Source organism: Bos indicus x Bos taurus, chromosome 7 (genome assembly GCF_003369695.1).
Source record: "Bos indicus x Bos taurus breed Angus x Brahman F1 hybrid chromosome 7, Bos_hybrid_MaternalHap_v2.0, whole genome shotgun sequence".
NCBI lineage: Eukaryota > Metazoa > Chordata > Mammalia > Artiodactyla > Bovidae > Bos > Bos indicus x Bos taurus.
In genome coordinates, this window is record NC_040082.1 from 98054158 (window position 1) to 98071365 (window position 17208).

The window sequence follows — 17208 nt, forward strand, 5'->3', positions numbered from 1 at the left end:
CTCTGTTGTGAACGGGGGAGAGTGGCGCTTCCCTTCTCCTAAGGGTTCGGGACCATCAGCCTGTGGACCACTGGGCCTTGGTCCTGGGGGTCCATAGGGTGGGTGTCAGGCAGCATCTTCAGCCTCCACACCCTCAAGTTGTGTCAACCAGAATGTCTCCAGATACCGTCAGTACCCCTGGGGGACAGGCAGGAACAAGAACCACTACCTTAGAGGTGGTTAGAGGACTGGACAGCCTGGGTGAGGTGCCTGGTTCAGTGACAGGTGCTGAGCTAAAGAGCACTCTCTGCAGAGGGGAGGCCCCTTGGAGTCTCATGTTCATAGTCCAGGAGACATCAGTCAGGATCGAAGGATGACAGAGCTGGAGACAGAGTAGGGCTGGATTCTACAGGGTTTGCTAACAGGAGGAAGAGCTTGTGAACTTCCCATGGTCTTAAACCTGGGGGTGCTAGGAGGACAGAGGTTTGAGCCACAGGAGAGAGGCCAGTTTAGGAGGAAGAGTTTTGGCCTGGCCCCCGTGAGCCCAGGCTGCAGGTGGTCATAGTGAGCACTGCCTGGAGCAGCAGGAGGTACAAAGTCCAGGGAAGCCGTGTCTGCCAGGAGCCAGGGACCTCTGCCTCTCTCTGTGGGGCCGTCATGCCCTGAACCCCAGAGGCTGATGAACACAAGGCCACACGTGGGGCCTGGAGGAGGAAACTCAAGTTTAAGGCACAAGAGGGAGTAATAGACAAATTGTGGCTTTGGTAGCTGGTCCCGGCTTCTGGGGGAACTGGGGCTGCCAGCAATGGGATTTCCTCTTGGGTTGCTCTGTAGCAGATAGGCTAGCATCCACTGTCCTCAGGCACATGCCCTGGCTTCCCCCTGAGGCCATGACACGGGGCACGCGCTGGTGGGCCCATGGTCCTTGGATGGGTCAGCTGATCCTACCCCAGGAGCCCACCCAGGGGAGGCACGTGTGTGTTTTGGGGGAGCACAGGGAGTAAGCTGGTGCATCTTTGCTGCCATAGGAGAAAGTCTTCAGAGTGTGACAGTTCAGAGCGCAGCTGCTTGTATAGTTAAATGGCAAGTTTTGGTACCTGAAACCTGTTCCCTGAGAAATAACAAACCACCCGTCGGACATCCCCCTTCCTCCCTCCCACCACTTCGAAAGAGGACTGCGGAAAAAAAAAAAGAGAAACACTTGAGAGACCAAATAGAGGCCTCATGCCCTCACCAACCTGGCGCCCTGGAGGAGAACCCCACCCCGCATCTTCCGCCGGGAGCGCCACCGGCTCTCAGGAGCGAGCTGGCGTGTCCGCGCAGGGGAGCGTGTGTCTGTGTGTGATGTGCCTTCATGCGTCACTCTATTTATGTTGTTCGCAGCCCAACGGTAGCGGCCAGGGCAAAGTCCCGGGGTCATTTTTGCTACCACCGCCGCCTCCAGTGGCCAGACCTGTGCCCCTTCCTATGCCTGATTCCAAATCCACCAGCACTGCCCCAGACGGCGCCGCCTTGACTCCTCCGTCACCTTGTAAGTGGACGATGAAACCGAAACCACAACGCCCAGCATCCCCGGCCCGTCCAAACAGTCTCCACTGCAAAAAGAAGAGTCCCCTCCCTCACTGCCAAAGCCCCCCAACCCAGAGTGCCTCCCACCCAGATGAGGACAGAGCTGAGCCCCCCGACCTTGGCCTCTGGGGCCTTAGTTGCACCAGCCAGCACCCCACGAGCCCCACTGCCCGCCCACTGCTCCCAGCTGGGGCCCCTGGCCCAGGCCCCTCCGGGGGGCGGGAGAGGGGGCACAGTGGGGGCACCCAGGCCAGGGGTGCTGGCCAGGGTGGGCGGGGGGAGGGGAGGCACAGCCATGCCATCTTCATGCCTAACTGCTGTTTTTTTTCATTTTTCGTTTTTTCGTTTTTTGATTTTTTGTTGTTTCGTTGTGCCCCTCCCCCCACACCAAGAAAATTGAATGTGACCACAAGGCGACGCCACCATCCCCTTTTTGCCTTGCCCCCTCACCTTCATTCTGGGCCCCTCAGGCCTCTAAAGTTGCAGCAGGCCAGCCCCTGATCCCCTCCCCTCCAGCCTTCAGTCTCACATTTGGTTTCTCGTTGTTCCTCTTTTTTTTTTACCCTCCCTCCCATCCCTCCCCTTTCCCTCAATTTCTTCCCAGGTTGGATGTTCCAAGAACAAGGAAGGGCTCTGGACCTTGGCTTACTTCATCTCTTTCTCTCTCTCTCTCTTTTTTTTTTTAAACCGATGACAAATTTTGTCAAAGGGAAGAGAAAAATCTGAGTTGAGAGGCCCCAGCTAGACCCGACGACGCATGAAGGACAGGAGAGGCGGAGGGTGGGCGGTGTGCCGTCTGGGGGACAGTGGGCGGGGGTGGGCAGCGCTCGGGGCTGGCAGGCTGTGGGCCAGGACTCGGGGATGGCGGCGGAAGGGGCGGCCCATCTCACCACTCTTCTCGGCCTCGCGCTCTCTGCCTCACCTTCTTTTTTCATGGTTTGAGTTCTTTTCCCCTCTTCATCCTCTTCACGTCATCTTCTCATCTGCATTTGCCACAAGACACGAAGTCATGGTCATGGTCATTGGAGGTGGGCAGGGTGGGAGGGGGGCCAGGCTGCAGGGTGGCTGGGGGCCGCTTATGGACAGAATCTGGTGAGCACGGGGTCCCTGGGGTGTATCCTGTGCTGGGAGGGATGGGAGGGGGACTCCCAGTTAGCCTGTGACACTCCTCATCCCTTCTGGGGGCTTCCTTCCTCCCAGGGTACAGGGCCGGCTCCTTCCCGTAGGGCTCCAGCCAGACAACCCAGAAGAGCTCCAGAATGTTTGGCCCGTTTGCCCCCTCAGGCCTCAGAACAACTGCCTCTGCTGCCCACACCCTGGGGCTTTGCCAGGCCCTCCGGCCTCCTCCTTCTCTGCACGTGGGCCCATCTTGGTCCCTGGGAACCGCAGGACCATAGGAGCTGGCTCATCCATCAGAGGAGGAGAATGCCTGCCAGGCCTGAGCCCTGCCGCCCCTGCGCCTGAGCCAGCAGCCAGCTCCCAGACCCTCTCTGACCTGTCCCACCCAGCTTAGCCCTCTACTGGGACCCTTCAAGTTCCCCAAGCCACGGGCCCAGACCTTGGGCCCAGGGTGGTAAGCGGTGCAGCACCCAACTAGGCGCCCCTGTTGGAGGCGTAGCCCGGCTGAGATGGCCTTCTCCCAGCAGGTTGGGGCCAGTCCCCAGAGCTCCCAGCCTCCTGGGCTCCCTTCTCTCCAAAAGCAAGAGGCCCAGCAGGAAAGCAAGTGTTCTTACTTCAGGGAGGAGGGGACAGAACTGGGTCCACTGAGCCACAGCTAGAGCCTCCAGGGCCACAAAGGAGCTTCCCTGGCTGCAGCAGATGGAGTGCCGGGGCTGGGGGACCGCGAGCTCCTGGTCAGTGAGAGGATAAGGGGGCCCCTCCGGCCTGGCCTTCCCGCCGCCAGCCTCAGCCCAGGCAGCATGGTCTAACCCAGTCTCTCCCTCTCTCAGCAGCCCTGTGGGGCAGTGCCCGGGTGGGCCCCCAGTCCTCACAGGGTCTCTCCCTCTCTCCCCTGCTCCCCACAGCATTCGCAACGACAGGCGCCTCCTCTGCCAACCGGTTTGTCAGCATCGGACCCCGGGACGGCAACTTTCTGAACATCCCACAGCAGTCTCAGGTAGGAGGCCCTGCCCACTGAGTGGACACAGGCAGGGGTGGGGGCCTTCCGGTGTTCTGGAGGAGGCCAGGGTCCTCGGGGCAGTTGGGAGAAGAGGCCGGGGCAGGGCTGGAGGGCTCAGGCTTTGCACGCCCAGCTGAGCCTGCCTCCCCAGGCAGCCCCCAGGCCCCCTGGCTAATCAGCTAATTGGATAATTAGCTCTGACAGCCCTGGCCCTGGGGAAGGCAGCCAAGGACCCAAGGCTAGAGGCGCTCTGGGCCAGGCCTGGTGGAAGCGAAGGTGGAAGTGGGAGGCTCCATCAGGAGGACAAGGTCTGCCCGGTTGCTTTCCTGCCGCTCTGGGGCATGTGCTTGCCCCTGGCCCTCCCCTCTCCTTGGATTTGGGTGGGCGACGTGCCCAGAGACTCTGGCACTGGGGGTGAGGCAGGGCCCAAAGCTGCCCTGGAGGTACCTCCCCCACGTCCTGTGAATCCTGTCAGAGGGGTGGCCAGGCTGTTGGAGCCGCTAGTCCTGCTCCCATCTGCCCCTGGTTCTCACGAGGAAATGTACCCCCAGCCCCGCTGCTGGAGGCCCCTGGACCCGGCTTTGCGCAGGCGTCTTTGCACCCTGGTGCTCGCAGGCCTTCTGCCCTATTCCAGTCCCTGGGAGGCTGGCGCCCACCTGTAGAACCCAGGGCCCTCAGGGCACAGGCGGGACCAGCCCCAGGAGCAGGGCCCAGGCAGCGTTTACAGTGTGGGCTTCTGGGGAGTGGAGGGAGAACAGGCAAAGATCTTTTTCTTTTGCACATTCGACAAAAACATCGCCCTGTGAGCCCAGAGCCTTGGAGGCTTCCTTAGCCCCCGGGCCACCTCCTTCAGCCTCCGCTCTCTCTTTGCTCTGAGGCCCAGGTCCAAAGAAAGTTGGTGGATGGAAGTTTTGTGTGTGTGGTTTAAGGTTTTGTTTTTTTCCCTTTTCCTTTCCCTCCCTAAAAAAAAAAAGCCAAAAACTTTGTCAGACTTCAAACTTCAGAGCTCCCTAGTGGCAAGGAGGGGAGGGGAGGAGAACTTCAGCCCCCTCCAGCTTCCCACCCCCTTTCCCCAGAGTCACGTCTGACCCGTCTGGTTTCCAGGAGCAACCAGACATGATGTAACACCCAGATGAACTTGAACTTGGGGGTGTTGAGAAGAAAAACAATGGCTTCGAGCAGGGGCTGGAGCCAGCCCCCTCCGCTCTGTGCCAGGGAGGCTGCGAGAGCCCTGCTGGTAGAGGGCAGGAGGGGGTGCCAGAGGAAGGGACAGCAGGCGGGCCTCCCCTCCTGGCTCGGGGCTGGCACCAGGCGGCAGGGCTCCAGCGTGCCGGCCTGCCCACCCTCCCTCCTCCTGCTGCCCGCCCTGTAGCTCTGACTGTATAGTATGTTCGTGCTTGCTCACTCTCGGGGACCACAGCCACGAGCCCTCCCTCCCCGTTCACCCCATTTCCGCCTCCTCATGCTCTCCCTGCTTCACTTTCTCTGCTCACTTTGGTTGGATAGTGGGGCCAACTCAGAATCTGAGACAAGTTTGGGAAACATTTTTTCTTCCCCTGGTTCCTACAAGGAGCTTTGGGGCCCAGGGCCTTGAGCAGGCAGGTGTGTCTGGGGATGGGGGTTGGGGGCCAGAGGAGTTGGACAAGCTGATCAGGGAGCCCTTAGGCCTGGGGGCAGGCAGGCTGCTGCAGCGGGTGCAGGGGGTACAGTGGGGGGTGGTTTCCACAGTAACCAGTGACTTTAGCCGATCTCTGGAGCACCAGATGGAGAGAGAACAATAGAATGAGGGAAGAAAAGAGAATTTTAGCAATTTTGTCATTCCCTGGGCAGCGCTTTTTACTTAGTTTTAATCAATTTTGGACCTGGCTCAGGAAACCGGGAGGGGTGAGCAGAAAAAGCCACTCCGGGCTTGGCAGCAGACCTCCCGTTCCCGGGACCCGCGGGGCAGCACCAGGGAGTCCCACTGGAGTTGTTTTTGTCCCTAACTCTAGGCCTGGAACTGGAACTGGAGTCTTCCTCCACTGAGGGGGCCCTCAACCTGAGCACTGGTGGTTGTCCCCCCCACCCCCCACTGCCACCGTGCAGCTCAGGAGACCCCCACAGGGGACAGCCTGGGGCCTTGGTCTGGCCTGCCGTGGGCAGAGGGGCCAAACAGGCCCTCCCTGCCCCGTCGTCCCAGCCTCTTCCCGCTCAGGAAGCGGGGAGGGGTGGGCTCACAGCCAGGGAGGTGGTGTAAGGGTGCCAGTGTAGTCCCTCCTTGGCGTCCCAGGGAACACTCAGCACTCGAGCTTGCAGGGCCCAGGGGCTCACCCAGGAAGCTCCCCTCTCCCTCGGGCCAGAAGCCTGCTGCTGCAGCCGCCCTCCCCCAGGCACTCTGGGAAGGCCTCAGCCCTGGCTTCTGCCCACACCTTACCAGGCCCCCCTGCGCCTCCTTCTGGCCTCAAATCAGTTGATGGGGTTGGATTCTGGGTAGGGGCTCCAGGGGCTCCCCCGCAGGAAGGCAGGTCTCTGTGCGTGTTGTCCACACATGGCAGGAAGCGTGGTGTCTTCACCTGCCCAGGAAATGCTAGCAGTGCCCCCAGTCACCATGGCAACCCCAAACCCCCACATGGCCAAGTGCTCCCCCATCTGCACTGTCTAGTGTGGTAGCCACTGGCCACATATGGCTGTTCAAATAACTAGAGAGAAATTGAGACCCTCGGGCACACTAGACGCATTTCAACTGCTTAGAAGCCATGTGTTACTGGTGGTTACTGCGTTGGATGGCACAACTAGAGAATATTTCCATCATCCCAGAAAGTTCTAGATGATCTCCGAGGCCCTTTCTTTCTTCTTTTTTCCAGTTTTACTGAGATATAATTGACAGATGGTTTTGTATAAGTTTAAGGTGTACAACAGAACAATTTGACTCACATACCTCAGGAAGTGACTCCCACAACATGTCTAGCAAACGTCCATTCGCTCATAGAATCAGGGCCCTTTCTAACTCTAAAACTTGAAGTCTCCACCTCACAGTGGACGATGGCCTGCAGTTCCAAACCAGAGCCTGACCAGGAGGCAGAATCTGTGTGACTGAAACACATCTTTTAAATATTGGAAATTTTCACATGAAATTGTCTGGACTTTCAGCTTCTTTTGAAAAATTGGCTGACCTAGCCACCCTAGGCCCTCACCCCAACGTGGCCGCCTTGGCTGCAGCCTTGGCAAAGTGCGGGTGTCCTGGTCACCATAGACCCTGCCTCCCTGGGAAGGCGCCACACAGCAGTGAGGAGCATGGACTCGAAGCTGCCCCCTGCATCGAGTCCCTGCTCGGCAGTGTGGGCTGTGTGGCCTTGGGCAGGACAGCCGCCCTCCCTTCACCTGGCTCCTGTGCAGGGTTGGAGTGGGGATGCGTACAGAATGCGTCTGTACCTGTGCGTGCTCTGTAGTTAGCTGTGCTTGGCCTCTGCTGACCTGAGTCTGTGACCCAGTGCCTGGGAGACCCCAGGATGCATTTTGTTCAAGGACTCCTTCAATTTTGTCCCAAGGGTACCACCAGGCACTGTAGACCATAGAGGAGCCCCGCCCCCCACCACCCCATCCTTCTGGCCATGAGGTGGGGCCAGCGCCTTTTGTGCAGGGTACTGCCAGGCAGCCCAGTCCCGGGGGTCCACCCTGGGTGTGTTTTGTGCTTAGCGGCTGCCAGAGCGTTTGTGGGAAGGCGGCGCCCCCTGCTGGCATCCTGAGGGAAGCAGCTGCCCCCTGGAGGAGCCTCAGGTTGTTCCCCAGGGCGTGGTGCCCACTGGGCTACTGATCCCTTCCCCTGGGCCTGGTACTGTGAGGGACAAAAGTCATGTGGTACCCACTCCTCCCCAGCCTTTCAGCCTGTGGGACCTTAGCTGAGGTATACAGATGGGAATTTCTGCTTTTAATCCAAAGAGACAGAAAGAAAACTCAGCAAGAAGCTGGGCTTGCCCCACCCCACTCCCCAAACCCCTCTGGGGACAAAAGCTGTAGCTTGGCATCCTCCCCCCTGCTCCAGGACCCACACAAAAACCTAACAATTGGAAACATGGCCAGATCCCAGGTCTGTGCCCATGCCAGCGCCAGCCATGGGGGTCCCACCCGCTGGGCACTGTGCCCACGGGAAGGCCAGCTGGACTCTAGCACTGCAGGCGGGTCTCTTGGGGGAGTAGGATTCCCATAGGAGGGACCCTTGCGGGAGGTGTTGGTGTCCTTGACTCGACTGGAGCTGGAACCCCCCTGGGGCTTTAAGAACCAATCTGGAGTCCCAGGACCAGGTAGGGGCAAGAAGGCACCGACCCCTGCTCATCTCAATATCACCTCTTTTTTTGTTTGTCCTATTTCAGTCCTGGTTCCTCTGATAAGATCGACAAAAGAAATGACAAAATGAAAAGAAGAGGTTCCTCAAACGGGGGGAGAAGAAATTTTGAGACGTGGAAAAAAATCCCCCAGCCCAGCCCAGCCCCACCGAAAAGCAAAAATTAGACGTCGTCAGCCACTCAGCCCTTCTCTCCTCCAGCCCGGGGACCCCTGCAGGCCCCCAGAAGCAGCTCAGTTCTCAGAGAGCCTCGGAAGAGGTCTCGGTGGAGCTGTGCGCCAGCAGCCAAGCAGAAAGAAACATGCAAAACGGACTCTGTCAAATAGAGGACAGAAAGAAAGGATGCAGAACTGCCTTCCTCCCCCCCACATCCCGTCCCGGCCTTCTGGGGAAGGAGCAAAATCCCCAAACAAAGCAACCAGCACAATTCTGAAGGGGCCTGTCCCCTACCCTCACCCTTCCCAGGGGAACCCCACCCTTGACTCCAGCCGGAGCTTCACTTGGGAGCTCAGAGGACCAGCTTGTAAAGATGATGGGGTGCAGATCCCCAGGGCTCTCCCCTGCAGACTCCACCCCCTCTCTCCCTCCCTCCCCGCCTTGCCTCTGGCTTCTTGGCCTGGACTGGGTGAGGCAGGGTAGCCTTGAGATCCCACTGCCCCTCCTTTGGGCTAGAAGTGTCCCCCCCAACCCTGGCTAGGAAAGGGGCATCTCCTGGAGCTAGTTTCATGCTTCCAGAAAGGAGGGTGTTCTGCCACCCCACCCTGAGCTGCAGGGCCAGTTCCCCAGGCCCCAAACCCCTCTGTACAGTCCATAGGAGAAAAATCGGAATGCTTTTCCAGACGGCCCCTCCCAGCCCGGGACAGGTGCCCTCTCCCCTCTCTCCTGAGGCAGGCCAGGAAGGTCGCTGTCCTGGCCGGCCACGAGTGAGGGGAGCCGGGGCCCCAGGTGGCGCCCACACCCCAGCCCCGCATGCGGGTGCCCATGCTCGGCCCCATCGGTCCCCGCCCCTGCCCCTCCCGCAGACAGCCCTGCCGCGGCGGGGCCGGAGAGTGGAGCAGAAAGGGGACCCCGGAGTCGAGCGAGAGTGAGGCAGCCGCCGCCGCTGCCGTCGGCTAAACCTCCACCTGCGCTAGGTAGGCGTCCTGCTCGCCGACTTTCAGTTCCTTTGGAGGGTGTTGGGTGTCGTCCTTTTTCAAAAAGTGTTTTGGAGCTTTCTCTGCCCTACTCCCCCTTTCCCCACCACACCACCCCCATGGCCACTTCTCTCTGGATTTCAGCTGTAATGTCTTTACTCTTTATTTAGGGGTGGGGCATTCATTGTTTCGGTTTTTGCTGTTGCAATTGGGAACCCCTCCATTTGAGCAACTTGGGAACAATTTGATAACACACCGCAAGAAGTAGCTCTTCCCCCCCCTCCTCCCCACCGCAGCCCCCTCCTCCTCCAAGGGATGGTTGGGGGCATGTCCAGAGGGTCTTCAGAAGCCCCCCGGGAGGGATGGGAGCAAGAGCACGCCCAGCCCCCTCCAGGGTGTGGCTTGGCCCCGCTGGCTTGTCTTTCTGTGCCTTACTCCCTCCTCCCTGCATCTCCCTCCTGCGCCCCTTTCTGGAGTCCTTGTGCCTCTCTCTTTCTCTCTCCTTAACTGTATGAAAACACAAAGCACAGGTCAGGATCCTCTGAAAGTCAAGCAACCCAACATTGCACCACATAGGGGTGGGTTTTGGGCTTTATTTATTGTGAATCTAGTTTGTGAGGCTGTGGCCCCAAGCGAAGGGAGGGAAGGAGGGGAGGGAGGAGGCTGGGGAGGAGCGGAGGGCCCTCACCTAGGGCTAAAGGGGCCGGCGAGCGGTCGCCTCCTCCCCAGCTGGAACCAAGGAGGTGGCTGGCCCCAGGGGTGGCTTTTGTTGGAAGTCGAGCGAAGCCCCTCCCCCATCCGCGTGCAGCCCTCGGGGAGGACCGGGTCTGAGAAGCAGGGGACGGGGGAACCCGCGGGAGCCTGGGGGTCGTGGGGAGTAGGGCGGGGGGTGGTGGGGGGCCGGGTGGGCCGGGCGTGACGCGCGGTCAAAGTGCAATGATTTTTCAGTTTGGTTGGCTAAACAGGGTCAGAGCTGAGAGGGGAGCAGAAGGGACCCCGTCCCCCTGCCCGGCCGCGCGCGCCCCTTCCCTCGAAGACAATCGGGGCGGCGGGCGCGGTGGGCCCTCGGGGGCAGGGGGTCTGCGGGGCGCCCGCCCAGGCGAGGTCGGAAGCTGCAGGCCAGCTGGGCCGGGGCGGGAGCGCGCCCTGTAGGGCTGCCCGGGTGGGCACGGGGGTGGGGGGCCGCTCCTTTCCTAAGTGTCGTTGTGAGGGGCAGACGAGGGCGACAGGAGATGTGGGGACGTGTTAGAAGAGAAAAAAAAAAAAACCCACAAAAATATATATGGGGGAAATGAACTTTTTTTTTTTTTTCATTGAACCAAGTGCAATGCATCAGAGAGTTTTCCTATCTTTGTATGTTAAGAGATTAAGAAAAAAAATTCTATTTTTGTTGTAATGTCCTCGCGGCTCTGGGGACGCTAAAAGAACCGGGCCTGCCCCGCCCTGTGCGGGGATAACGAAAGCTGAGTGTTTTTTCCTTTTTTTTTTTCGTTCGTTTTCAGTTTTTTTTTTTTTTTTTTTAAGTCGTTTTCCTGCGTTGACGAGGATGATCTGGGGTTTTTATTTGCTTCGTCGTTCGTTCTCGGTTTCGGTGGGAGGGCTGAAGGAAACGTTCACATTTTAGAATTAAAAAAAAAACAAAACCTCGACATTAAAAATCAACACAAGATCAAAAAGGAAAAGGACGAGAGAAAATTATTTTAAAGATAATTCAACATAAAAACCCTGGTGCTTCTTACATTATAAAGTACGTTTTAAAAAACCCACAAACTATTATACATAAGTTTATGAATCAATTAAATATCCTGCACTTGTTAGGAACACGCATATCCCTTCTTTGTTGAGTTTAACGGAACGGGACAGCGGCGTGCGCCCGGCGGCGGGCTGCTCTGGCCGCGGGTCTCCCCGGGCGTCCCTTCCCTGGGGCCCAGCGCCCCCTCCTCGCCCGATCCACGGTCCGGGCCCGGGGGCGCGGCGGCGGGTCCCCAGCCCCTCCCCCGCAGAGGTCAATGCCAACGAACAAAGGTCCCCTCCCTCCCTCAGAGGTCCCCAAAGCGTCCTTCTTTGAGCCAGACGCCAACTTGACCCTCACCAGCATTATCAGGAGCGCGCTCGGCAAGTTGGTAGTTTCTTCCCCACCCCACCCTCCCCGTTCCCCGGCGCCCGCGACTCGACATCACTTCTCCCACCCCCGCCCCCCACCACCGTCACCCTCCGGGGAGCACGGGGAAGGCTCGACGCTCCAGGATAGGACCAGCCAAGCTGACAGGTCGATTCGCCCAGGCCCGCGCACGCACGCACGCACGCACACGGCCCCGCACACAGCCCCATCCTACCCACCCTGCAACCAACCCCCGTCGACTGCCTTACACACCCGCCCCCGCGCTGGCCGGCCGACCTAGTGCCTTGTTCTCACCCCCGTGCTGGCGGAGCGGACGCCGCGCTCTGGGTCCCAGAGGGGCCGGGTGGCTCAGACGACCCACCACCTCCCCACCCCGACCGTGCTGAACGGACCCTCCCCCACACACGAGAGAAAATAAAGGAGCAATAAAGTCACGAGAATTTTCGTCCCCCAATCGAGAGCCCGAGGGGCACCCCAGCCCCGCCTCTGCTCCCCCCACCCACCCTTGGGGCGCCCCCCACCCCGTCCCCCCGCCAGCCAGCCTGGGCCAGCCCCGCTTCGGCCCGGGAGATCCGTGCGCCCGACCAGCACCAGCATCGCGGACCGCAAAGGCCGCCCGTCCCGTCAAACAAGTTTCTTCTTAGGCTAAGAAACGCAGTATATACGAGTATCTCTATATATAGTACTAATGGATTTGGTGTGCTTCCCCCTTAGCGTCCCCGTCCCTCCGCTCCTCTTCCTTCAGCCTGGTCTCCCCCTCTCTCTGCCCTCCACCCCCGTCTCTGCACTGAGATACATAAGAAACAAGGGTAGTTTACTGTCTGTTTTGTTTTCTGGGTTTTCAGTGTCCTAGCGGAATGCAAGTAGGCAGCCAGCCCGTACGTTCCCTCTCCGCCCCGCCCCACCCCACCCCACCCCGCCCCCGTCACTGCGCTTCTGTTATACCATCTTTGCCTGACTCTCTCCGGCTTCTCCATTGAATGGCTAATGTGTATGTGAAATAAAGAAATAAAGAAAAACAAAAGCAAGAGCGCCCGAGCCTTCGCTAACGCAATCGTGCGGGGCAGGTTCGGGATCGGTGGGATGGGGTCGCCGCGTGGATTCCGCGCCTCACAGCCTCGAGCCAGGCCAGCCACCGCCACCGTCGAGGAGTGCGGATCTCTCAGTCTCCGGGAGGGGGCGCCAGTGAGAAAGGAGCGTGTTCTCAGGCCCCTGCTTAACTCCCTCGGTGACCCCAGCTCGGAAAAATTAGGCCCCCTTTGGGTCCAATGGCCACTCTGATGTGTTGGTTCCCGGACCTCACCCCGCGGAAGGGGTACGCGGACAAGGCCACTTCCAGCGGGCCGTGGGCGATAAAAGGGTCTTCAAGCCCCTGGGGGAGACGGTCGCCCTTCGGGACCGCCGGGCCCTTTCCCCTGTAGGGGACTCCTCACTGGTCCTTCTTCGGGAGAATTCGGTCCAGATCAGGCCCTGCGAGCACGTCGTCCGCCCCTTCCTACATGGCCCTGGGCTGGCTTTCCAGTGCCCTTCGGCTCAGAGGCGACATCGTGGAGGTCATCGCACCTCTGGGCTCACAGCCGCTTGTTCTGTCTTGATGGGTCGGCCCGTCCCACCGCGGCTGCTGTCGGGGCCGCCGGAAGGCGCGGGCTGGGGGCGCGCCACTACCTCGGCCCTGCGACACGGCCCACGACGGGCCCCGCCGTCGTCCAGGCCTCGGTGCGCCGGCCGCTTGCGGGGCCCCGGAGGGGCGGAGCCTGCTGCCAGAGCCGCCGCCTGGTCGCGCAGCAGCCGCACCAGGAAGCCAATGTATTTCATGGCCAGGCGGAGCACCTCGTTCTTGCTCAGCTTCCGGTCGGGCGGGTGCGTTGGCAGCAGCTTCCTGAGCTCAGCGAAAGCGCCGTTCACGTTCTGCTGCCGCCAGCGCTCCCGACTGTTGGTGAACACGCGCCGGGCCACCTTCTGGGGCTGATGCCCTGAGGATAGGAGTGGCAGGATTGGAGCCATGGCCCAAGAGAGGCAGGCACCCCCACCTACCCTTACTTGAGACTCCCAACACCCTCTTGGGGGACTTCAACACTGGCAGTGGACTGAGGCTTTCTCCATCCAAGGGGTTCACGTGTAGGATCCACGTGTAGCTCAGTTAGCAACCCCCGCACCCCCACCCCCAAGCTGCCTGGTGGTGGTGGTGGTTTAGTCGCTCAGTCGTGTCCGACTCTTGCGACTCCGTGGACTGTAGCCCGCCAGGGTCCTGCGTCCATAGGATTCTTTAGGCAAGAATACTGGAGTGGATCTCCATTTCCTTCTCCAGGGGATCTTCCCGACAGAGGGATCAAACCCGGGTTTCCTGCACTGCAGGCAGATTCTTTACCCACTGAGCTAAGAGGGAAGCCCCCAAGCTGCCTAGACAAGGACTATCACAGGCCCAGGTTGCAGATAACCGAAGCCTCCTGTACCTCTGTCCACTCCTTTATGTCAACAGCTGGGGTTCCCTTCGGAATGTGGCTGGGGAGCTGTCCTTGTGATTCCCATTCTGTGTGGTCCCTCTGTGCGGCTGGGTGTGCTCGTGGGTCTGAGAGTTTCCTTCATCGTGATTGGTCCTATCCTTTCTCAGGTGGTCATGTAAACTCCTGCATATCCACATGGCTGTGGTGTGTGATCACTGCCATGTGGCTGTGGTTGTGTGGCTAATTCCTGTGTGGCTGTGGACCTCAGTGGCTGTGGTTGTGTATCTGCCTCCTGTGTGGTTGTGGTCCTGTGGCTGTCTCTTGAGTGGATGTTGCCCTGTGGCTGTTTCCTGTGTGGCTGTGCATGCGAATGGAGCCCCCATGCTGTGCTGTTTTGCCATGAATCGCTGTGGCTTGTTGGGTGACAGGGGTTGTTGTAGAACTGGCCATGAGTCTGTGGTTTTGCTGCATGAGTGTAACCTGAGTACTGAGCCCCTGTGTGTGTCTGTGTGCAGGGGCATCACTTTTCCCAGTGTTTTCCCAGTGGAAGGTTGTAGGGCAGACGTGGGCCCCAGGAGAGACAGTTGGGTGGACATAAACCCATACTCACCCTCAGCCAGCTCCAGCTCACAGTGGCTTGGTCTCCGCTTTAGCCGGCTGCTAGGGAAGATGCTGAAAGGTCCTGCTGGCCCAATGTAGAGGCTGTAAGGGGTCGTGGGTCACTAATGCCTTGTGGGTAAGGACCCTGCCCCTGGATTCCCCCCAGGCCCCGGTCCCCCACTGACCTGTTGAGGAACGGGTGAGGGTGGTAATGCAGGGCCAGGGGGGGTGGGGCGGTTCCCAAGGCAGAGAGTTGCAGCAGCGGGGGACGGAGGGTGCTGAGTTCTGTGGTGGCCATGGCTGCCCCTGGGGGCCTGGTGTGGCCCAGGCTGATCACTGGCACGCCAGGGGGCAGCCTGGGTGGCGAGACGGAGCCTCCGTGGCCCACCTCCTCCACCTTTGGGGGCCCAGGCGAGGCAGGCTTTGGGGGCAGGGCAGGCACCGGGCTGGGAGCACACACCATCTTGGCCTTCTCGGTCATGGTGGGGCCCACCTCCGCCTGGGCCTCGGGCGGGCACATGGACCCCGAGGGGGTGCTCACCTGTGGGAGGAATGAAGCCAGTGGGGAGGGAGGAGGCAAATGCCACCCCCTACCCTTAACCCAACAGAGCAAGCCCTCACCTGGAGGGAGACTGGGGTGGGGGTGGGGTGGCAGTCCGACGGGCAAAGGCAGATGGGAAGTGGGGGAAGTGGGCCCAGAAACTCCCAGGACATGGGAGGGGGTCCAACACAAGGACAGGGGGTGCCCACTGAGGTGCAGTGCAGCACTGAGCTCAGCAGTGATGCTTCTGAGCTGTCTGTGACCCATGAGGCCTTAGTTGCGGAGCCCCTGAGCAAATTTCCCTTCTTCCAGAACCCTCTCTGGCCTGGAGCCTGGAGGGAGGGGTAAGGCAGGGAACCATGACAGACCCATTGACCACAGGATACCCCCATAACCCTCAGATCCAAGACCCTTCATTGACACTATGGACCTTGCCAACTCTCCATGGCTGGCTGACCTTCACTTACCACTGCCCCCAGGTTGACCATGGGGTCCTTGGCTCTAACCCTGAGGCTCTTTCATTGTCTCCATGTCAGACCCTGAAAGTCCTCCATAATCACTCCAGTGACCCCCTCCTCCCAAATCTCCCCCTTACAAGCCCCATGACTCCACTGCTGACACTATGACTCCGGATGCTAACCCTGTTCCCCGGCACACAGTCATGCACAAGTCCTCTCTCTGGCTCTGGCATCCTCCCACCCACGCTACCCATAAGCAGTAACCACCCCTTTGCACCCTGCTTCCACAGCCCTGCTCACTGCTGGCCTCGCGGCCCGGCGTGTCCCGGCAACATCGGGGATTGCTAGCCCCTCTGCCCTGTCTTCCCTAGCTAGACCCTGGGGAAGCTGCTCGGCCTCTTACTTAGTGGGCCCACCAGATGCATGAAGGCAGAAAAGAATGAATGACTGCAGGTGGGTCTGGGATCCCGTTTTCAGGCCCACTCCACTCTTACCCCAGCACTGCTACGGCTGCCTGCAGATGGCCCTGACTCTGTCCTCCAGGGCTAGGATGCGGTTCCAGGTTCAGGCGAGACACCAGCACCCTGCTCCAGCCTCTGTGCTCCGTGGCCCTGGTAGTTAGTCGACCGCCCCCTCCGGGCTGTGGCGTCGGGCCACCCCTCTTCCTTGGCTCCCAAGGGCCACCGCGGCAGAAGCAGCGGCAGCAACAGGCCAGGTCCCTCCAGGGAAAGTGAGCAGCTCCAGGCCGCCCACCCTCTCCCCGCCCCTGGCGGCCCGGTTTCCTCCCTCTCACCCCTGGCGCAGTGGCTGGAGGATGCTGGGCCAGTGCAGATAAGGGCCTGGCTGCCTGGCCGCGCCTGATAAGGAGCCGGGCTGACCCCGGAGGAAACCCGGCGGGCGGGGATCCCCCGAGCGCGGGCCTCCGGGCCCCGCCCCCCGCCAGTGCAGGCAGGACCGCCTGTCACCCTCAAGGCCTCACCTTCTGTCCCCCAGGCGCTGCAGGATCCCTGCTCCAGCATACACCCTTGAGAGTGAGGTGCCCAGTTGCATGCAGAGGGGAAACTGAGGCGGAAACGCAGCAGTCCCTATGTTACTTGGGCCTGTCCTCCAGCTTTGAATACCCCTTGTCCTGTGCTGATGGGGGTGGAGAGTCCTTTCCGGCTCTGCTGGGGCCTCGTGACCCAGGGGCCCCCTTCTCCTCCTCAGCCTGCCCGGTTCCTCTTTCTACAAGAGTGCCTCCTCGCTCTTCTGCCAACCCCACCCTGCACTGACTGCAGGGCAGTGTTGACAGTTTGGCCCTGGGTGTCCAGGCTGGGCCAGTGTCTTGGGCCCCTGGTGCACCCTCCACACCACCACGCCAGGTCCAGGAGGGTTAAAGAAAAATACCACAGCTGGGGAGGTGCGGCCAGTGCCAGTGGCAGAACCTTCTGATAGGTGTGCCCACCAGGTCCCCGCCATCCGGGGCCTCTCCCCGCAGGCTCACATGGCCCCAGCTCAGAGACCCCCAGCCTTTGTCCCGCTGTGTGGGCCACTTCAGGGTGGACAGTGATAAAGAGGCATTGGGTCAATATCTTGGAATGGTGATGAAGCTCAAGGTATGACCCTGTTCCCACCCCTGGTGTGCTCCCACCTGGGTCAGTCATGCTTTGCCCCGTGTGACTGCAGGAGTGCCCAGGCAGGCCCCTGGGTTCAATCCCTGGGTCAGGAAGATCCTCTGGAGAAGGAAACAGCAACCCCCTCTAGTCTTCTTGCCCCGGAAATCCCATGGACAGAGGAGCCTGGCAGGCTGCAAGTCCATGGGGTGGCAAAGAGTCAGACACGAGTGAGTCACCGAGCAGGCTCACACTCAGGAATCAAGTGAAACCCAGAACCCCACAGACAACCATCCTACTGTCCAGGGAAGCCAGAGTACAGTTCTGAAT

At 60.2% G+C, this 17208-nt stretch overlaps 2 protein-coding genes across 9 annotated transcripts in view; one reads left to right on the forward strand and one right to left on the reverse strand.

The window, feature by feature from the left end:
- The window catches only part of NFIX (nuclear factor I X), a 97515-nt gene extending 85248 nt beyond the window's left edge, over positions 1 to 12267 (forward strand). For 4 of the 7 annotated variants that reach the window (XM_027547921.1, XM_027547922.1, XM_027547919.1 and 1 more), the window contains 3 exons: positions 1363 to 1510; positions 3573 to 3664; positions 8017 to 12267. In XM_027547921.1, the coding sequence (XP_027403722.1) occupies positions 1363 to 1510; positions 3573 to 3664; positions 8017 to 8031 (255 nt within the window). In that variant the 3' untranslated portion in view covers positions 8032 to 12267. Of the gene's footprint in view, positions 1 to 1362; positions 1511 to 1940; positions 2197 to 3572; positions 3665 to 8016 lie in introns of those variants that run through there. The other 3 variants (XM_027547925.1, XM_027547926.1, XM_027547923.1) reach the window with 2 other exon arrangements.
- LYL1 (LYL1, basic helix-loop-helix family member) lies at positions 10624 to 17010 on the reverse strand. Of its 2 annotated transcripts, none has more exons than XM_027547928.1 (4): positions 16266 to 17010; positions 14473 to 14828; positions 14298 to 14389; positions 10624 to 13216 (listed from the first exon to the last, which is right to left on the reverse strand). In XM_027547928.1, the coding sequence occupies exons 2-4, from the start codon at positions 14805 to 14807 to the stop codon at positions 12798 to 12800; spliced, it is 846 nt and encodes a 281-aa protein (XP_027403729.1). In that variant the 5' UTR covers positions 14808 to 14828; positions 16266 to 17010; the 3' UTR covers positions 10624 to 12797. The 2 variants fall into 2 exon arrangements, with proteins under 2 accessions (XP_027403729.1, XP_027403728.1); XM_027547927.1 differs by lacking the exon at positions 16266 to 17010 and adding an exon at positions 15781 to 16238.
- Between the last annotated feature and the right edge of the window lie 198 nt (positions 17011 to 17208).